Source organism: Mustela putorius, unplaced genomic scaffold (genome assembly GCF_011764305.1).
Source record: "Mustela putorius furo isolate JIRA1106 unplaced genomic scaffold, ASM1176430v1.1 tig00537248_pilon_pilon_pilon, whole genome shotgun sequence".
Lineage (NCBI taxonomy): Eukaryota > Metazoa > Chordata > Mammalia > Carnivora > Mustelidae > Mustela > Mustela putorius.
In genome coordinates this window covers 11,590,296-11,612,423 of record NW_025422387.1, presented here as the reverse complement: position 1 = coordinate 11,612,423, position 22,128 = coordinate 11,590,296, and the positions used below count along the sequence as shown (strand labels likewise).

The 22,128-nt window shown below is 49.2% G+C and overlaps 1 protein-coding gene across 5 annotated transcripts in view; it reads left to right on the top strand.

The window, feature by feature from the left end:
- The window catches only part of KSR2 (kinase suppressor of ras 2), a 413,499-nt gene that overhangs the window by 284,946 nt on the left and 106,425 nt on the right, over nucleotides 1–22,128 (top strand). For all 5 annotated transcript variants that reach the window (XM_045073653.1, XM_013056579.2, XM_013056580.2 and 2 more), the window contains exons 6-7: nucleotides 10,431–10,500; nucleotides 13,744–13,827. In XM_045073653.1, coding sequence (XP_044929588.1) covers nucleotides 10,431–10,500; nucleotides 13,744–13,827 — 154 coding nt within the window. The remainder of the gene's footprint in view (nucleotides 1–10,430; nucleotides 10,501–13,743; nucleotides 13,828–22,128) is intronic.

Genomic DNA, 22,128 nt, shown 5'->3' with positions numbered 1-22,128 from the left:
GACTCGGCATGGGACACTGGACGCATAAGGATGAATCACTAGCTGCTCTTACTCTCCAGGAACTCAAGGTCAAGGGTGATAGGGAGAACAGAGTCCTAAGCAGAGGTTCTCCGTGTGATGAGGCAGCTGGCCTGGAGGGATGAGCACAGGATGCTAAGATAGGGTCGTGGCAGGGGCGTTGACCCCCTGTGCATTCAGGGAGGGCTTCCTGGAGGAGCCACCCCCCTGAGCTGGGTCTTGGAAGAGGAATTGCACGAGTATTGGGGAAGGGATATGGCAGCATGTTCTAGAAAGAGAGAACAGCATCTTTGAAGGTGAGAGGTGGCAAATAGCAGATCCATGGTGTGACTGGGACTCGGGGAGGGCTGGGCGGGGGCTGGAGACAGGAATGGGACCGTGAGCAGTTTGGAGCCGGCATTGGGCCCTTACCTCTCTCCTGATTTCTTCCAGATGCATGGGGGCATTTTTGTTCTCTTTGGCCAAGATCAGCACATTCTTCCTCCCCATCTAACCTTTCTCTGTCACTTGAGTGGTAGATATGACCTATAACAAAGGTCCTAGAGACAACGATAGTGGACACACCAAGCCCACTCTCAGGATCATATTTAAGGAACCTGCATCCCTCCCCCGCCCCAACACACACACACCCCCCAAACTCCTTATTGGTCATTTATTTCCCAAATAAACCAAGGTGGGTTCATTATCCTAATAAGATTCTTCTGGATTTCTAGATAAGATTTTATTTCCTTTTTGTATTTTAATTTTATTATCTTATCTAAACCACTTTTGACATTTTAAGATAACCCCCTCCCCCTTTCCACATCAGAGCAGAAAAAATAACAAGAGGAAATTCGAGGAGAGGGTTTGGAGTAGGGATAGGAGAAAGAAAAAAAAAAACAAACCAGATTTCCCCAGTACATCTTATTTTTTGAGGGAATATTGATCATTAATACCATGCCCCTCCCCCGCTCCAGTCTGTGGGGTAGTGGCTCATGGAATTCGAGGCCCATTGCCCCACTTTCCCTGTCATGCCCCCCCCATGAGCCCCCACTTCTTCCCACACGCACTCCCCCCATTGTTAACAACTTGGATTCTCCATCCATCATCCCCACTGGGAAGATAATTACTCGCGTGGCACCCGGGTCTCCCATTGTTTGGTTACGAGGTTAAAAATCCCTGATACACTTTAATAAATTCAGCAGCGAGCACATTATAAAATGTAATTAAATGCCTCAGCCATCCTCTCTTTCTTTACCGGCAGTGAAATTTAATTGAGGCCACCTGAGGGGGCTGAAATAAATCACAGGTGATGACTCCAGGATTCACATCCCTCTCCGGGAGATGGAGTGATGGCGTCACGGTCCACGCGCTCATTTGTGGGCAATTCAGGGGATCCTAGCTCAGTAGAGACCCACCAGGACCCAGACCCAAGATAGTGATGGCCTTTTTAAAGGGAGAGAATGATTTTAGTTTGTCCACTAGATCTCAAAGCTGCTTCCTCTTGGGCTTCAATAATTTTTACACTTGATCTTAGCCAAAAGGCTGAGAAGCAATGGTTTCAATACTTTTTTAAAAAAATTATAACTTGGGGTCAGGAAGAATGGGTGTAGAGAACTTTGGTTGGGTCTCCCTGTCGTGTCTTCCCCTCCTACCCTGTGTCTGCACTTTCCTGCCTCTTGGCCCCACATATCAGCCCTCCGTCTGCTATGCTGCCATTTGCTCAGTGCCCTGACTGCTCATCCGTCCTACAGAGGTAGGCTTCTACCTGGAGACACTCTTCAGGAGCCACTTTCTTGGTCTCTTCCCCTTGGCCATGAACAGCACCACTGCCCCTCCAACTGTAACTTACACATCCTCAAGGTCTTCTCTCTGCCTTGATAAAATGACAACTGAATAATCATATTAATGAGCTCAGTCAGGAGCAGCAAGAGGAGGGAGTTGATTTTCCTTCCCCTCTGCCTTCACCAGCTGACATGGATTTCAGCAGTGGCGGGCAATCAAAGACATACCTTCTTACGGATTCTTCTACCAGAAGACGGGGAGTGCGAGACTGTTGTGGGTTAGAATCTTAGCTGGATTGCATACTGTGCCTTGCTCCTCTCTTCTGTAGAATGGGCATTTTACATGTGACAGGGCTCACAGGGTGCTAGCAGGAGGTGAGCAGAGGGATGCCACCAAGCGGTCATGCCCATTTTGGCTTGGAGAGGGCAGGGCATCTGTCCAAGAATTCATACCACATAAGTGACAGAAATGGGTCTACAGTCCAGGCCTTCTGGCTTCAGAGAAAAAAATCGTTCTCAACGGATATGTATATCGAATAACCTTAAGGTATACATTAAATATCTTACAATTTTGTCAGGTACACCTCAATAAAACTGGTGGGGGAAAAGGCAGGGGGAATCTCTCGCCCAAGGAAATGAGTTACACAGCCCTAAATCAGAGGTTGACACACTTTTCCTGTAAAGGGCCGGGTAATAATAACTTTTGGCTTTGTGGGCCAAACCCTCTCTGTCTCAGTGACTTCTCTCTGCCCTCCTAGGAGGAAGCGTCACAGGTGATATGCAAATGAGTGGGTGTGGCGGAGGCTGATCAAGCTTTACCTAGAAAACCTGGTGTGGGCTGGATTGGCCTTGGGGGTTCTTGTGTGCCAAGCCAGGCATTCAGCCTTCCTCCTCGGAGAGCTTCATCCTGTTCTAACTGGTGTATGAATCCTAGAGACAATAGTAACAGTAATGCGTCCAGCACTTGGCTGAGTCCTTGTGCAGCTACATTAGTCCTGCTCCTCCTCGCAAGCCCGTGAGGGAGATCTGACTCCCTTTTCCTAGTAGTCAAAAAGGAGACCCAGAGAAGACCCAAGCCTCCTGGGGGAAGAAGTGGCAGAGCTGACGTCTGAACACAGGGTCTGCTCACTGCGGATTCCCACACTCTCTCCCTTACTCCAGTGGGCAAGCTGATGACCAGGAAGCCCTTCCCGTTCAGAAAGTAGTTTCCATTGTTTCCAAGGAAGTTCCACGTGCAGGACCTCCCTTACATGCCATACACATGTGGATCAGTGTGACCTTGATACTTCCGTGTCTGCAGTCCTCCTATTTCTAGACAGAGAGCTTTGCCATGCTCTTTATTTTGACTCAATGCCATGGGAATGCCTGATTCTCCTCTGAATGCTCTCTTCCATCAGGAGCAAACAGCACTGTCCTTGCTTACCTCTCACATCTCTAACTGATGTTAGGTCCCCCTCCCCCACCTGTTTCTTCCCCCAGGACAGGGGCACCTGGGTGGTGGTCTTATGTAGACACTGACGAGTGCCAGGTGGCTCCCGGGATGCGCCCATAGCCATTGAGGGCCCTATAGATAATGAAATTTGGATCTGGGGAAACGGCTTGTAGTTGTCTCAGCAAGAGAATGATGTCCAAATATGCAAAGAAACCCAATTTGGCTTTAAAGCACCACGGAAGTGTAACCTTTAGAGACAGCACATAATTAAAGAAACTTTTAGATCTGATCTATTTGAATTGGATATTAAAGCAAACAGCGTATTCACTGCTATGTGAAGAAAATCGCGAGTGGCTTTAGCCAAGGACTGGTTGGCCCCTTGGATAAATCCGGGGGGATTTTAGCTGGCGAGTGGCCTGTGACCCCAAAAGAAAAGTTTTATGGTCAAAGTTTTATTAGTTTCTGGTATCTTTGAGCCCAAAGAATTTGTTACTTGATCTGAATGCAGCTCTGTTGTTAAGAACTCACTCCAGCTGTCATGCCCCTGGGCCAGAAGCTTAAGGGCAGCTTGGAACTTCCATTTTATTTGTGGTGTTTCTGAGGATGAGCTCTCGGGGTCTGACTGCCCTCGCTCAAGCCCCAGCTCTCCCAGCGAAGATGGAGTTATGGAGATTAAATGAAATAACACATCCAAAGCACTTAATCTAGTTCTGCCATGCAGTAGGTGCTCAATTAATGTTAGCTGTGATTATTAATAGTTTTCTGGGCTCAGAGGTCTTTATCTCCATGGAAACCTTCTATCCGAGAAGGTTGAGAGGCTCCGAGGTGGCAACAGAGAGCTGCCTGTGGTCTTTTCTAGCTCCAAGACTGAATCACTTAGACCGTAATTCTCACACCCGGCTCGGAAGGAGACAGGCTATCAGAAGATAGTGTGGTGCAGGGATGCAGGAAACCTGAGTTCAGTCCCAAAGTGCGCCAAATATCGCGTGGGACTTTGAACAATGAACGTTTTCATTTTCCTTACTTTTAAGCTAGGACTACAACCTCATAGGATTGTTTGGATTAAGTGAGAAGTGGCTCCAAGAGGCCTATCTCCGCTTGGGGTTCATACAGAGGGAGAAGACCAAGCATTGCTCCCGTGCCTGGTAGTGGACTGATTACTCTGGGGTGTGGATTTCTTACTTGGGCGCGGCAACTGGGATCATGACTCAAGCTCAAGTGGGAAAGCCCTGGGCTGGGAAAAGAATGGCTTTGTAAGGGTCAGGGCTGATGCTTTGGACCCCGCTGTGGGTGGGGAGTTAGAGGATAAGGGAGGAAGGATTGGGTGTGGGGGTGGAAATGGGGGCTCCTAGTTTTGTCCCAGCCTGATGGGCTGTTCTCTGCTTGGCCACCAGAGGGGGCTCTTCAATGAGTGAGCCCACCCCACCTTCACCCCCAGCATCTAGCCTCTGTTCTTTTATTTTATATTAATTAATTAATTTATTTATTTGATAGAGAGAGACAGCAAGGAAGGGAACACAAGCAAGGGGAGAGGGAGAAACAGGCCTCCCGCTGAGCAGGGAGCCTGATGCCGGTCTTGATCCCAGGATGACCCGAGCCAAAGGCAGCCACTTAATGACTGAGCCACCCAGGCATCCCTAGCCTCTGTTCTGATATACTTGGGGGTTCCCATCGCCTTAAAACAAATCCCGAAGCCCGTGTTTTATTTCCCTTATGAAATCTATCACTGTCTGAAATTACCTTGGGTTTTTATTTGTTTACTCACTATCTGACTCCAGGTTCAGAAAATTTAATTATCCTGTTCACCATACACCTAGCTCCTAAAACGGTAACCCAGCACAACAAAGGTGCCGTGTTGGTTTCCTACAGCTGCACTAACAAATTACCACAAACCCCAGTGACTTCAAAAACACCAGTTTATTACCTTACAGTTTGGGGGAATTAAATGTCCAAAGTTAGTCTCCCAGGGCCGAAGTCAGGGTATTTCGGTAGAGCTGGAAGCTCCAGGGGAGAATCCATTCTCTTGCCTGTTCTAGCTTCCATGGCTGTTGGCCCTCTCCATCCTCAAAGCCAGCAACTGTCACATCTTCTCCACTTACTCAGACCCTCCCGCCTCCCTCTTGATACCTAAGGACTCATGATTACTATGGACCCGCCTGGGTCATCCTTAATGCAATCACAACAGCAAAAATCTCTTCTGCCTGTTAGGTGACTTACCTACGGGTTTTAGGGATTAGGACTTCTTGGGGAAGGGTGTGGGCATGATTCTACTCATGAAAATATTGCTGGCTAACTGCAGGGGTGACGGCTGAAATGAACAGCGTAGCCTGACACCACCCGCCAGGCCTCCGACAGCTCTTCCCTGAGCATGTTAAGGGTCGATGTTCCTCGTGTCCTTCGCTCCTCCCAGGCAGGGACAGGAGGCAGGGACACTCCAGGATGGGTTGAACTCCATGTAGCTAGAGAGCCTCCTGGACTAGAAGCATCTGGTTTGTTCCTGTCTGCGGTTCTAATCCCAACGCAGCCACTAGCTATGGGTGATGGCTTAGTACTTCTAAGCCTCAGTGTTCCTGTCTGTGAAATGGGGATGAAAGTGGCCGTCATTTATTGAACCCAAGCTCTGGTGACCTGAATTAAAAACCCCAGTCCCGGCCTTTATTTGCTGTGTGACCTTGGGCCAATGGCGTAACTTCCTGACTTACCTCTTGGTGAGATGGAGCTAATCCTAACAGCTGCTGTGTTCCATGCATCATAGGCCGCAGGGGCTGGATTACATGAGGTCACGTCCAGAAAGGGCTTATTTGGCACTAGAGCTTGGCACACCGTAGTACTCAACAAAAAGCAGATCTATCATTATGTTTCTCATTTCTTTTCTTCTTTTTCTTTGTCTTTGTCTTCACCATCTTTTTTTCTCATACTTTTTCTTTTCCTCTTCGTTTGCTTTATCATGCCCTATTTTTACCTGGTATCTCTGTGTTAAATGTTTTTAAATATTTTCTGCACACACAGGGGTGCCTGGTTGGCTCCGTCATTAAATGTCTGCCTTCTGCTCAGGTCATGATCTTGGGGTCCTGGGATCGAGTCCCGCATTGGGCTCGCTACTCAGCAGGAAGCCTGCTTTTCCCTCTCCCACTCCCCCAGCTTGTGTTCCCTCTCTTGCTATGTCTCCCTCTATCAAATAAATAAATAAAATCTTTAAAAAGTACTTTCCACACACCTGACTTCTTTTGGCTTGAGTTCCTTCCTGCCAGGCCAGAGCCCAAGCTTCTCATTTCAAAGCTCTGTATAACATGAATGCTTTATTAATGCCGGTTCCTTGTGTCAGGGCTTCTGTCTGTCCATCTGGCTCCCAAGGGGATTTCAAAGACTGAGGGTCCTGGTTTACCCCCTTTCTGTACAGAGGAACAGCTGAGAGACCATAGAGACTGACCTGTGGAAGGGGAGACGGACCCTCTTTCCCTCCACCGCTCCCTTTCTATGCACTGGAAATGAAAACATCTGAGAAGAGATTTCTATTATTCTACCCCTGGGACTGAAGGCACCAGGGACGCGCACAATTCTGTCTCCGTGTCTGCATGACTTGTTATCAGAAAATTAGAGTAGAAAAGAAGCTTTTGTTCAGCTATGGAGACATCTTAATAGGCGCTTTGATTGTTAAACAGAAGTTTCTGTATCAGTTTAATTGCTGTAAATGCTGTTTGCCTTCTCTGTTATGATAAGGCCTGGATTTTCATAGATTTCCACCACCCCCCCTTCCCTTTAAACAGTTTTCCTTTGCTTTTAGGCTCGAGTTGGCAAGTTTAATAAAATCCACACGGAGAAAGTAAAGCAAGGATCTCAAAGTTCAGGTCTGCACACCCACGTTCGAAGCCGCGTGCTGGTTATTACTGCTTGAGACTAATGACGCTGTAAATGTGCGATGTAATTGACAGAATTCACCCCTTCAACCAGAAGGAAATGAAACCAAACGACTAAACTTAATTACTTCTACTTCTTGAGAAGGTGCTGTAATTGAGAATAACAGCATAACTGGGATATGAATCTGAAAGTGAGATGTGCTTATAATAAAAGAGGATTTGCTCTCTGCTGACTTGAGCCTCAGAAGTACCATGTTGGTTTCTTGGGGTTGGTGGCAGGGGGTGTGAGGTGGTTAGGAAAGTGGAAAATATCTAGATCAGGGCTTCTCAGCCTTGGTGCTTTCAACATTTGGGGCTGGTTAATTCTTTGATGGAGGGGCTGGCCTGCACGTTATAGGATGTTGACCCGAATCCATGGCCTCCACCCACTGGGTGCCAATAACACCTCCTGACCCCACTGTGACAACCATTGCCCAATGTCCCTTGGGAGGCACAGGTTACCTTGGCTGAGAATACTGGTGAAGGGGCTTTTGCAAGACTTATAAGAAATGGCAGAATTACTCTGTGAGGTTCAACTGTGCCTCGCTGCATGACCTCTGGCACGCTACTGCGTCTCTGAGCCCTGAGTCTTGTCGGGAAGAACAAGCCCATTGATGCACTGAGACATAATTTCCAGGTCTACACTGCACAGCCTGATGCCTAACACATACCGAGCAATCAGTTAACTCGCGCTTCCATCATAATACACTTGGACTCCGCAAACATATAAGAAGAACTTGCTTTGCTCCTGGTGATGCAACAATGAGGCTGGGGTCCCCATCCTTGCAGGAGGGGCACATATACACAGACTTGTTGGTTCTACCTTATTCTTCACCCATGGTGGACATGGCTGATCATTTTTTCCTGTTCTTGCCTGTTGGGCCTCAGTATCTTTCTCAACACACTTTTCTAGACAGCCACTACGAATGTCCCATGAGATGAAGCCCAGTCGGCACTCCTAGTTTTGCAGATTTCCCGTGAGGAGCCAGTGCATCAGAGCTAGCGAGCGCTTTCTCTCCGGCCCAGCTGTCCTATCTGCACCTGCCCTGGCGCTGGGGAAAGCATTTTAAGGAGTTAGAAAGTAGCATCCGTCTTCCGAAAACAGACTTAAGTCCCCAGAGGAGCTTGGAATGGAAAGAATGCTCCCTTTCACTTTTTTTAAAATCGTTTTTTCTTTCTTGTCCTTTTTGTTGCCCTCAGAAACTGAAACAACTGGCAAGATGGCTTGGATGGGGTGACATTTAGCTTTTGGTTAAACTGGAGGAAATTCCACTGGCTATGACTCTGATTGATACACCATACTGCTCCTCGAGTGGCTTTTCTCTGCCCTTTGGGCTTGGAAAATCATTAGCTCTCCCAGAAAGGGTCCCAGCTTTACAAGGGCAGAATTGGGGTTCCTGGAAACAGCTTTCAGATGGCTGTGAATGGTGTCCTTAGACAGAAGAGAGGAGGGAGTGGGTTGGAGGTTAAATGCTCTCTGATCGGTTCAGACATGACCAGCTCCCAGGGAACACACCACTCTGGAACAATGGCTGTGTAAAATGGGATAGGCATGTGTTAGCTCCGAAAACAGGGAGCTGGCTCCATCTATCTGGCCTGCGAAAGGAGAGCTGGTGTGTTGGTCAGCCACTCGCTTCCTCTCTGCCTAGCTGGTGCAGACTTCACACACAGTGCAGCTTCATTTCTGCTGCAGTTTCACACATCTCCTCGGGGCCTTCGAGGTCGAGGAGGAGGGATGTGAGGTGGAGCGTTAGTGGAAGTCCCCGGGATTTAGTTTAAGGCATGAAAAGAAAGACCAGATGGGGATAAGCATCCAGTCTGAAGTCCATGTGATTTATGGTTTCTTGCTCATTCCCATCCATCCATCAGTCTATCTATCCATCTTTTTATCCATCTGTACATATATCTACCCACCTTCCAATTCATCCACCCACCTACCCATCCATCACCCACCCACCTATCCCTCCATCGTCCATCCATCCGACCATCCATCCATCCATCTGACCATCCATCCATCCATCCGGCCATCCATCCATCCATCCATCCAACCATCCATCCATCCATCCATCCATCCACCCATTTACCATTCTGACCACCTTCCTACCCACCTATCCATCTAACTACTTACCTATCTTTCTACCTACCTATCCAACCACTTGTCCACCTGACTATCCAAATACTCATCCATCCACCCACCCACTTACCAATCCATGTATCCATCCATCCATTCATTCATCCAACTACCCACCTACCCATCCATCCATCTACCTGCTCATCTGACCGTCTACCCACCTCTCCAAACATTCATCCACCATCCCTTACCAATCCATTTACCCATCTGTCTATCCATACATCCACTCACTCTTGCATTCACTCCTCAACCCATCCACTTACTTTTTTTTTTAAGAGAGAAGTGGGGAGAGGGGAAGAGAAAGAGGGAGAGAGAATCTTAAGCAGGCTCCACACCCAGCACGGAGCCTGAAACAGGGCTCACTCTACAACCCTGAGATCATGACATGAGCTGAAATCAAGAATCAGATGCTCAGATGCTTAACCAACTGAGGCACCCAGGTGGCTCTCCATCCACTTATTTTAGCATGAGTTTAAGTGGTACGTGGTTGGACATATTTTAAAGAATCAGTGACAATATACAGAAAGTGACATTAGTTTTCAATATAGAGCGTGCTTTTAAAATAAGTATATTAAAACAAACAAAGAGGGTTACCTTAAGATAATAAGTAAATAATTTTATGGGCTTTACGGGACAGAACAAAAACAGGAAAAGTGGTGCATCCGTGCCTGACATTTGGAATCTACCATTTTAGAACTTTGCGCACATTTCTGCGTGTGCCTTCGAGTCTCTCAAATCTGGATTCACAGCTGCTGTGCATTCTCCAAGGTGTATGACCTTACACCAATGACTTCCTTGCTCCAAGCCTCAATGGTGTTGTCTGTAGGGTGGGGATGCTAACCACCCCTTTCTTTGGGATTGTTTTGAGCATGTAATGAATGAAAGTATGTGAGTCACTTGCCACATACCTGGCACACACTAAGCACCCCATAAATGGAAGCGATGCTCATTTTTATTCTTGCCACAGCTGGCTTCTTTCACGGCACTCTCTAGCTGCCCTGCTCAGGGGATCTTGCTTCAGTCAAAGTAACACGTTAACCCAGTGTTCCATTTGGCTTCGGTTTGGTGAGTGATGTTGGTGGTCACTGAAGCCGGCGAGCCTCCCTCTTCCTCCCAGGGCGCTGGAACCCGCCTCAACCTCTGACCCTCTGTGTAACGGGCTCTTCTTCTCCTCTCTCCTCTCCCTGCAGACACGCTGTCCGTGCCGCGCTGGTCCCCGCAGATCCCTCGCAGAGACCTCGGCAACTCCATCAAGCACAGGTAGGCTGGTTTCCTTTGGGCACCGGGGCCCACCTCCCAGCACAGTGAAGGCTGGGATCTTCGGCCGCCAGAGTGGGGAAAGGCTGGGCAGAAATTTTGCTCTGGCTCCGGTGTCATCATGCCCCTCTCTCCTCTGCCAAGCGAAACCTCGTTGTGGCATCTTATTAACCTGGCCCTGGTAAAATCAGCAAGTAATGGTTAGAAAGCCAGAGCTTTGGAGTCCAACTTTCCTGTGTTTCAATCCTGGCTAGTAAAGCTTTGCAACCTTGAGGAAGTTACTTACCCTCTCTGAGGCTCAGTTCTCTCATCAGGTAATTCTGCCTACCCATAGGTGTGGTGAAGGTCAAATGAGATAATATATGCCAAGTGCCAAGCAAAGGGCATATAATAAGCACTCAGTAAACGGTACCATTGTCAAACAAGTGCCTTACATTCTTAATTTTGGGTCTCCCCTCCCAGAAGACAAGATTTCATACTGAACTCAGAGGTGCTCACTCTCTGTTGAGGTGTAGGTCCGTCCAGATCTCCAGCCCTATTGGGTCCGTGGCAATAACTTCCCCAGGGGTACGCTGTCCTTTCAGGAAGGAGACTTGTATCTACTAAACATCCCTTGTAAGAAGTTCATTAACTTTCCAGATTTAACTTTCTACATTTTATGTCGTTATCCTCACAGTCTCCCATAAGCTCAGTGGGGGTATGTAGCACAAGCGTGGTCATGTCCATTTGACAGGGAGACTGAGGCCCTGGACGACTAAGTGATGCGCCTACAAGCTAATTAAACTTCGCACTCGGTGTTCTTCGGTCACTGCTGCTCAGAGTTTTCTTTGTACCGAGGCCTCTGGGAAGTGGCCGAGGGACCTGTGCACTCATTCATGGATTTCTTGCGCTGGTATTTGTAGAGCATATCTGTGCCTGCGTAGCAGCACCGCGCAAGACCTAGGGCCTGCGCCCTTGTGGAGCTCGCGGTCCGGTGGAGGGTTAGAGGGCTAACAGACTGCGGTACCTGGGAGCGGGGCTACAAAGGTGGGGGCAGTATCGGGGGCAGACGGATCGCCATTGGGGGTGCGGGGCCAGGCGGAAGGAGCACACTCTCCCGGAATGGCACCTTGTCAACAGTTTTTGAAAGAAACATGTTGACAGGATAGTTGTTAAGACTAAATGAGGAAACGGTGGAGGAAGCCGTGAGAAATACGTGATAGACTCGTCCACGGTCAGGCGGGAGATGCAGCGAGAAAGGCAGCAAAGAGAACGGCCCTGGCTGTTTGCTTCCCCACTGCCCCCGGCACAACTGCTCCTCTGGGTTGGCCACACCCCTGGCTCAGCTCCACCCCTCGGTTGGTCCCACCTCTGGGTTGGCCACACCCCTGGCTCAGCTCCACCCCTGGATTGGTCCCGTCCCAACTCAGCTCCATCCCTGGATAGGCCACCCCCGACTCAGCTCCACCCCTGGGTAGGCCACACCCCGTCTTAGCTCCACCCCTAAGTCCGCCACACCCTTGGCTCAGCTCCACCTCTAGTTTGAACCCATCTCTGGCTCAGATCCGCAGTGGGTTCAGTAGACCCCTGCTTAGCTTCATCCGGTATTGGCCGCACCCCTGGCCGGGCTTCACCCCTGGACTGACCCTCCCCCTAGCGCAGCCTCGCCCTCTTGCTCGGCCTCATCCCGCGGCTCTCATCCCACGGCTCTAGCGACTAGAGTGTTTTAGATCTGGTTCTACCTTGTCCTCAGATCCTGATTCCCAGAGGCAGAGTCATGATCTTGGGCATTAGAAAGGTCTTCTTGGAGGAGCCGGGATTTGGGATGCCCTGTTATTCTTTTGTGTCACCCTGTATTTCTCCCCGGGCTCCATGCTAGGAGGAAGAGACCTAGACTCACCCCAGCCTTGGTGAAGAAATGAAATTAATATCCCATTCCCTCCACCGTCCTCAGAGCCACCCCAGCCAGAGTTCAGGAGGAGAGAGAGCTGATCCCAGAGATGGGAGAGGACTGGAAAAGAAAGAGAACTCTAGGCTCCAAGGCTCGTGCTGCCCGCCCGCAGTCCCCACACAGTGGGCTGGTTGCAGGGTGGGGGGGCACAAGCCTATTCTCTTCATCCCCAAGAGCTGCCAAATAGCACAAGGTAGGGCCTGCCAGACTTGCTGGACCCGTGGAAGAAACAGAAAAAGACTGGACCACCCCCCAGTCCAGAACTGGAGAGGAAATTTCCTCAGTCACAAGAGTCCCCATTCCAAATATTACTATTTGCTTCAATACACAGGCTTTGGGCTGCGGCTGGTCCTGCTCAGAGGGTGACTGACCCAAATCAAGCATGTTGGTACCGCAGAGGGATGCAGCCTTGCCCTCAAAGTTCTCAAAACACCGAGTTACATAATCATTTTTGATTTTCATTTTGACACTCAGAGGCAGAGGAGATTAGATACAACTCCTGCAGAAGGTGGCAAAAATTGAAAATGAAAATTAACTCTGACCCAGCAACCTTCAGCACTTTTCTGGGGCCAGCCCCGCTGCTGCCTGGTATCTCTTGAGGGAAGAAAGCACCCCAGTAGCAGCAAGAGCCCGGGAAGTTAATGTGATGCACTTCTGTTCCCGATGGTTCCCTCTCCCTAGCTGTCTGTCGGAGCCCTCCCAACTGCCTTGCGTTTGCCGCAAGGCAAGCGGTGGTGATTGGCGAGGAGGGTGAGCTCACCGCCTACAAGAGCTTTCACTTTGGGGACCCTCTTCTCAAGTTTGAGGCCTCAGCTCTTCTGGGGGTGGTAGGCCCCCATCAAAGTGTCCCAGATGATGTGACTGGCAGTGAGGGGTGATGGGTGGGTTCCTGGGAGCCCCCACCTTGCTTTGTGGTTCTCTGAGGACAGCTCTAGCCCCATCCATCGCCCCATCCCAGTACTGAACTCGGCACATAGCCTGGCACCAGGCAAGACTTGTCACGAATGTCCAGGTAATAATGAAGTTACAGCCCAGTTGAGTGAGCCCTTACTACCTGCCAGGCAGTGGGAGGCCCTTGACATGCATGGCCCGTTGGGTCCCCACAGTCACCTGTGACATTGGCTATCATCCCTACTCTACAGACAGGGAGACCAAGTCTCCGGTGGTCTGGACAACCTGATGAAGTCACACGTCTTAGAAGAAGCAAGACTAGAATCCGGGGCCTGTGTGCTTCCTCTTGAAGCAGCTCATCCTTGTAGAGATTAGCCCGGTCACCACGACCTTGCCCTTGAACGTTTTCTGTCTCTCTTCCATAGGTTTTCCACCAAGTACTGGATGTCTCAGACGTGCACAGTCTGTGGGAAAGGAATGCTTTTCGGTCTCAAGTGTAAAAATTGCAAGTAAGTGGCTGCATCCAGAAATGTTTTCGTGGTGTCTGAGGTCCACGGGAGCCATGCTGGGCTTTGAAGTAGCTTATAGAGGTTTGATTTCTTGGATCTCCGGAGGATCGCTTGCTCCATGTTTCAGAACCCTGTCTTAAGGGAACCTCTACCTTTGGGGAAAGGGTCAAGGGGGCAGTTGGAGGAAGCAGCAGAGCCATTGGATGATGTGGGAAATGTGGAAAACTGTTTGCCAAGGCACCGCCGTATTTGCACATTTGTAGCCTCTAAGATCGGGGGTTGGTCCACTTTTGGTCCAGTTGGCTGAATAGTAAACACGTTAGGGTCTGCAGACCCAACGACTCAACTCTGCCGCGTGGCGGAAGAGCCGCCACAGACAGTATGTCAACGAACGGGTGTGACACATTTATTTATTCCAGTAACACCTTATTTACAAATATATGCTACAGGCTGGCTTTGGCCCGTCACATGTAGTTTGTCAATTCCTGAGTTAGAGTTTGTGAAGTCCTTTCCTCCTTTGTTTTTCGTCCTCCGAGGAGGGTATCCTGATTCTCCGTGTTTTACAGATGTGAAAGCCGAGTCTCAGCCAGGAGAAGCCCCCTGCCTGAGGTCACACAGTCCCGACCCCTAACTCCTCTCCCCTCCGTGGCATCATGTGGGTCTCGAGTTCTGGTCGGGAAGGCTCGACCTTGCAAAGCTCCCCCACTTGCACACACGTGCCAGCTTGTGGCTGGCAAAAGGCAGGAAAAGTGGCAGAAAAAATGTCCGACGTGGACTCTGTAGTCAGACTAAGATGGGTTCAAATCCTGGCTCTGTTCCTCTCTAACTGTGACCTTGGACAAGTCACCCCACATTTCTCTTCCAAGTTTTGTGTGTTTTGTTTTTTTTTTGTTTGGTTTTTTTTAATCTGCATGAAAAGAAGAATCCTTCTTCCTGCCTGATGTGGCAGTTAGCATCCAACAAATCAGGACTCAGGGACACAGCACAGTGCCAGGCTCAGAGCTCTGTCCTCTGTCAGAGGTCGGGAATGCCTTTCTGCCTGGCCTCCCTCGCTCCTGCCATAAGCGTGTGCAAAATACTTTTCTGGTCCAATTCCTGTAAGATTGTCAATAATATTTAACTATATCTGAGAACGCCACGTGAGAGTGCCTGTCTGCTTGATAGCAACGGTTCAATTGAAAAGGATGTAGGAATCTCTCTTTCCTTGTCCAGCCCAGGCTGGCCACACCCCTTGGGCTCCTTCTGGCCTCCGCACATCTCTGCCCCTTGGTGGAGGGGACAGCAGCGGTGCCGAGCGCTTACTCTCCCCCTGCCTGGGTGTCTCACCTGAGTAACAGAGGTAAGGCTGAGTTCCCTTCCTTCCCGGAGTTGGGGAGGATTCATTAGCCATAAGGGGCCATAAGCTCCCAGGCATAAGGGGCAGTGGGGAGCAAAGGTCCAGAACGACTGCCTTGGTGCCCACTAGACCCTGGCTCTCAGGTGAGGGAGCCCTCAGGATGGTGACCCTGGCCTTTCTGACTCTGAGAGGCTTGAGGCCAGGCCCTCGGGTGCACTGATACTCCCCACACACCAGCTGCCCCCGGGGGGCCTGTCTCATCCTTGCGTACTCACACCAGTCACACCGCGTTCTGAGGGAAGCGGCAGCTCTCACATCCTCACACCTGCGGACTGGAGGCTTTGATGTCGGGTAATTAGGTGACAGGGACGCAGCCAGGAGTCAGTGAGGCTGAACACTTCCTGAGCCGTTTTAATTTTCAGCCCGAGAGGCGGAACTCTGAGGCGGCCTTTGCTCTTGCTCCCCGTTCTAGAAGTAATGAACAAAGACTCAGACCCTGCTGGGGGTGGGGGGCGGGGAAGGTTGGAGGAGGGATCGGAACGTGGGGGAGAAGCACAGGCTTTGGAAGTAGCCAGAACTGAATGTGAGTCCCAGTCCCACTGCTGCATTCTCTGTATGAGCTTGAGCCGACAAATTATCCGTCATCTTGGGGTTCAGTTTTCCACTCTGCAAAGTGGGGGTGATGCTGGCCCCTTCCATGGGGCTGTGGGAAGGAGCCAGTGAAATGTTCTCACCCCATATGACCGTGGTCTGTCAAAGAACATTCTTCCTCACTCCACCTGGTGCAGAAATGGCTCCTGGGGTGTAAGAAGCAGAATTCAACCGAGGTTGGATTGCATTGTTGATCTCACCAATTTGCTCAGCTCTTAGAGAAGCCTCCAGAACGGTGGAAGCAGAGCCTGTAGTTGCTCCAAAGGTCCGGTATGCTTCCAGTTTTTTGACATTTGTGTAACTACAGCAATTTTGTGCTTGTCTAGCTGCAACAGAACTTGGGAAAGATGTACCTATAGAGAAATGAATTTCGGTAGAACCGAAGTGTGTGCGTAAAGAGCCATGATAGATGACAGTGCAGAGCAGTGGCACCAAGAACCAGGAAGCAGCTTTTTTGGGGGGGGTGTTCATTTGCTCAGCTCTTTATTGAGCACCTACTATAATCCAGGCACGGTTCTAGGCTGAAGGGAAATCACAGTGACTAAAACACACAAAAGCGCTGCCCTTGGGGAACGTACAATGCCAGGTGAGTGGAAGGACAGTCAACAAACCTACGAAATAGGTCATTCTTTAAGTTCAGAGGATGCTAAGTGCAAAGGAGAACAAAGCAGCGAGGGGAGTAAGGATGGGCTGGGGGAAGGGCTAGGCTTTGAATTAAAGTGCCCAGGGGAGATCTCACACTCCAATGGGAACTTGGGAAAAGTAGTAGTCTGTGGCACAAGTCATTTCCTGTTGTCCTAAAGCATCCCAGAGGTGTGAGTTTCAATCTACCCTGAAGACAGTGCCTCCCCCTACCCCCGCCCTGAAACCTAGAGCATTGGTGGTTCTGTTATTGCCAGAAACCTGCTGGGTGAAGGATTGGATTGGACCCATGTGTCTCCACGTGTGGTCCCTGGACCAGCAGCATCAGCATCACCTGGGAGCTGGTTAGAAATGCAGACACTCAGACCTTGCCCAGACCTGTGGTATCATTTTAAGATTATTCAAGTGATTCTTGTACACATTAAGGTTGGGGAAGCACTGCTCTGAGTGATCTCCAAATTCCTTGTAGAGCTGATTTTCTTTGTCTAGATCAGGGGTCTCAAACTCAAGTGGACATCAGAATCCCCTGGAGGGTTTGTTAAAACACAGATTCCTAGGCCTGCCCCAGAGTCTCCAATGTAGCAGGCCTGGGGTGGAGCCCCAGAATTTGCATTTCTGCTAAGTTCCCAGGTGACATTGGTGCTGCTGGTCCTGGGACCGCATTTTGAGAACCACTGCTCTACATAAAAGTAGCAATTTGACAAAATCAAACTTTATTCTCCAGCCTGACATTTCAGTAGGTGAGTTTTGCTTTTTAGGTTTTGTTGTTTTTTTGTTTGTTGGTGGTAGCGGCGGCTTTTTGTTTGTTTTTTGTTTTGTTTTGTTTTGGGTTTTTGTGTGTTTTTTGTTTGTTTGGTTGGTTTTTTTCTTGTTTTTGTTTTTGTTTTGTTTTTGTTTTTATAGATGGGTCAATCTTTGCTAACTATTTTTTAGGCTTCTATGTTATTTCATCTCTTGGCCTCATTCTGTAAACTTGAGTCTTGTTCATCATCATCTCATCCAGTAAGTATTTGTGTGATAAGCCAAAAGATAAGGCATGATTGGAATCCGGGGTTGTAGGTCACATGCATACACCTGTATTTGAATCCTGACTCCACTAACAGTCATGTGACCACTTCTGAGCCCCATTTCCTCTTCTGTCAAAAGAGGAAAATAATATCTCCCTCACTAGATTGTTAAAAAAAGAAAACAAACCACAAACACACACAAAAAAACCCAAAAAGCCCCCCAAAACCCTAAGTGGGGTAAGTAAGGTAAAAAGCTCAGCCCCCGGTACCTGGTGTATTATAAGAACATCATACATGAAAGCAAATACTGTTACTAAATTTATGGATTAATTTTGGGGTACCCCCCCTACCCAGGAAGCCAGGATACTCGCGAATGTCTAACCCCCTCTCCTCCTCCTTCGGCTTAATGGCCACTTCCTCCGGAATTATCATCAGCTGTCTTGTTGGCGTTCTGAATAGAGAGATTAGCAAACTAATAGGAAATTATGCTCAGAAAGCAATTTGCAGTTATCTAAATTGAGGACTTTTCATCTAATAGGTTCATGAGCGCGGAATGGAGTTTCGTTCTAAGTGGTCGGATGTCAGCACAATCCCCGTATTGTCTGATGACTGTGGATTCAGCTGCAGGAAGATGCTGATGGGTTTCCCAGCTCTCATTCGTGCGTTATCTGCAGCTTTCCTCCTTCTCCAGGTCTTTCCACAGGTTTCTGCAGAACCGAGGTCTGGATCCTTGGAAACCTGGCCACTCCTATCTGCATTTCTTGCAGGAAAAGTGCTCGGTGGTGAATTCGGGTGGCTTGTGCTCTAGGAAACTTGAGTTTGAACCAAGCGTTTTGTTTGTTTGTTCTTTTGTTTTTTGTTTTTAACTGCAGGGACTGGGTATGGAAAGGAGGGGACATCTTTCAAAACTGTCATTGGAGAAGCATTTGAATTGTCTGTCTCCTGTGTGTGTTGTAACCCCTTTCCCCCCACTCTGTTTTTAGAGTGTGCTGTGGTTCTGGTTGGGTCAGCATTGTCAGAGACATGGCTGCTTAAAATTGTCCCACCTGAGCCCCTCCCAAGACTTCCTGGCCCAGATGCTGGAGATAGGGCCTAGAAACCTGCATTTTTAATAAGCCTCTCAGAGGGGTCAGATTTGCACTGCAGCCTAAGTGAGGAACAGGGGTCTAGAATTAGGGTGGGGGTGAACCAGTAGGTTAATTATTACTCCAGAGGGAGGATGGGGGTGGGAGATACCTGATGCGCATCAGGGGAGGCCCTCCCGGAGGCCTTTGAAGTCTTGAGGGAGGAGTGGGACTTAGCCAAGTGAAGCAGGGGGAAGGGTGTTCTGGGCAAGGACACAGCATGGGCAAAGCTTGGATCAGGACTCAGAAGAACTTGAGCATATTTTGCAGTTGCTTGTACCGGGCAGGGGGCTTGGTCCAGAGACCGCTGATTCTGCCAGCAGCTGCAGTACCGGGCCCTGCCACTCTGACTCGTGGGCGCTGTTACCTGGAGCCCCAGGCCTGGGTAGTAAGGACTGCTCACTCCCCCTCCAGCCCCATTCCTCGGGAGCTGGAGCTGTCATCTTGCTGGAGGGAGTCGCCCAAGGCCTTGGGGAGAACAGTGCTGTTGTCAGGGTGGCCTTTCCTTCTGACAGTCGAGTGCAAGGCAGAAGCCAGGGGTTCTGATGTTCTCCAAGTCACCTGCTCTCACAGTCCGAGACAGGAGGGGCTTGGGTGTCAGAATGCATTGTAGATGCTATGACTCATTTTTCTCGAAGACCATGAAGGAGTACTCACTCCTCTCCTTTGAAGACAGGATGATGAAGTCAGTGACCACAGAGCACCGCCTTCCCCTACCCATGTATGTCTGGATGTATATCCAGGGACCTCATTTACCAGTGGCTGTGGACGCTACTAACATCTCAAACCTGAGCCCTCCACTGGAGGTTTGCTCTTGGGGAATTGCAGCTGCCTCACCCCGAGGTGCCTGTTGGGGGGGGGGGCGGGGATCCTCCCCCTCCCCCACTGGCTCAGAGCCAGGCACTCACTGGGGTAGGTATACAGTAGGCCAGCTAGCTTGCCTCAGGGCAGACACCCTCTGTGATCCAATTCATGGTCCAGAGCTCCAGACGGATCAAGCTGAGACCAGAGTCACTTGAAACCACATCTTAGCTTAGCTTCTCCCCCATTTCCTGTTCTGCTCCCCCTACAATGGAATCGGCCTCTCTTGGAGAACTTCCATCTATCGCTCAGGAGAACACCCATCTTAGGACCCGCATCTAGGGAACCCAGCGTTGTTGTCTTACCATAAAACGACAGCAGGATCCACACCCTGGAGCCAGAGGGAGCTGAGTTTGGGTCCTGGCTCTTCCACTTCCCAGCTGTGTGATTCTAGGGAAGTTTCTAAACCTCTCTGATGTAAAATGAGGCTGAACCACTCATATGATGTGAATGCACCAATCACATTAATGGCTTGGGGATTCCCTCCAATCAGAATCTTTCAATAAATCATTCAGCATTTATTTAGTTGTAGAAACTGATTTTCTGTTAATGCAAGGTGGGAAGAGAAACCTACTCGCTAAATCCCCTCCGTGGGTTGATGTGAGGTTCAAGTTCTGGAAAATTCAGCACCTTCCCTTCTTTTCTGTAGTACTTGTTCCCCATTGGTCTTTTGGGATTTTCCAAACCATCCCACTTCTTGGGGGACATGTTCAAGCATTTACATCAGGGTTTCTCAACCTCAGCACTGTTGAAATTTGGGCCCAAATAATTCTTGGTCTGGGTGGCTGTCCTGGACTTTGCAGGATCCTGAGCAGCATGGCTGGCCTCCACTCACCAGAAGCCAGGAGCAACCCTGCAACACAAACACACACACACACACACAGATACACACCCCATCCCCTGTTGTGACAACCAGAAGTGTCCCCAGACTTTCCCAGATCTCCCCAGGGGGAGCAAAGTTACCCTTGGTGGAAAACAGCTGGTTTATGTAATGAATCAGTCACCGCCAACCAGTGTGACTGAGGCACACATCATTCAGTTCTGAAGTGTCAGCGTTAGAATACCATTACTGAAATATTCAACAGAGTGATCAAACATCTCGGTTTGCCTGGGATTTAGCACTGAAAGTCCCATGTCACAGAGGACCTAGGTGGGTCGGGGCAGAGCTCTGCAAATAAAGGCACTTCATGTGCTCCAAACTAGGTCACTGCCTGCTTCTGGAGGGGTGAGACCCATAAGTATTTTCTTGGAAAGGTCAAGAGTGAGCTTGGAAAACTGAGTTAAGCAGCACAGGATTTCCGATTTGTTCCATTGTTTGCATGCCCTTTCTGTACCTCCCCAGCAGCCCGGCTGGACATGCTTTCCACTTCTTTTTCTGTAAGCTGTCACTTTACTAATTTTTATTTAAAAGAGCCGTGCACTACTTTATCCAGTTTTGCTCCATTACTGGACCTAGTCACTTGGATTTTCCGCTCTTCTCAGTTCCTGTCTTGCCCTGTAGCATCTTCTAACCTGAGTTTTTGCCTCAAAACATAATGTTTGATCTGAAAACGTCCTGGCTTTGTACAGCGACTCCGGCCACAGGTGATGAGCTAGCTAAGAGGAAAAAGTAAGCCATGGTTGGTTTGAGCCACTGGCTGCACTAATTTTCCGAACCCTGGAAACACTGGGGAGGTGATCAGCACTGATGTCACAGCTGCTGCAAGGCTCCTGAAAGCCTCAGGAATTTGCTCGACACACAGGATATTGGCAGGATATAATTACGAGCTTGCGTTTCAGAGATCACCAGCTTAAAGCCCAGACTTACTTTTCCATTAATAGAAACATTTCTGTGTTTCGCAACGATCATAATGGGAATTCGTGTTCCCTTTTATGAGTTTTTACCTAGTACATGCAAAACTTTGCATCCAGTTACAGTTGTATGGGAAGGGGGATTGTGAGTCTACTGGTTGCCGAGGTGGGCATTGAATGGGATGATGATGGCGTCCATGGTAACATGTGTTGAGGGCGTACTAAATGCGGGACATTTTGCTGAACACTTTTATGCATGATCTCATGTAATCCTTGCAACAATCGTGGAAGGTAGGGTCTGTTCACCATCATTTTACAGATGAGGAAACGCTGGTCTTCAGGAGTAAAGCCAGAGTCTCCCAGTGGGTAGATCTGCTCATCAAACCACCTCTATGATTCGAGATCCCAGATTCTTAAGCATTTTGCAAAGGGCCTGTCACACAGTAGGCCAGCCACAAAGGCTAGCCCCGAGGCAGAATGTTCTCAACCAGATCCTGGACCGGAGCTGATCATCTTTTCATCCTCTTTCCCGCAGCTGGCTACCCTCTCCCCATCTCTTGAATTGAAAGATGGCCAACTGGTCTTTGTGTTTGGATGAGCACCTCTGGGGCCTGGGAGCCAAGAAGACTCTGGGGTCACTCTCTCCTCTCTTGGCAGAAGTTGCGAGATGAGAAGGGGGACATCTCCAACAGCTAATAAATGCACAGCTGTCCTGCACTATATCCTCCTATGGAGAAAAGTGCCGGGTTTTCTAATCATTGTTCATTATTTGGCTGACATTTCCAGTATGATTTATACATTAATATTCCCCTCCAACCTTGTTCATTTCTGTTGTGGTTGTTTTCCCTAACCCAGTCTTGGGCCAAAGAGCTCAGCCTCACTGAGTTGT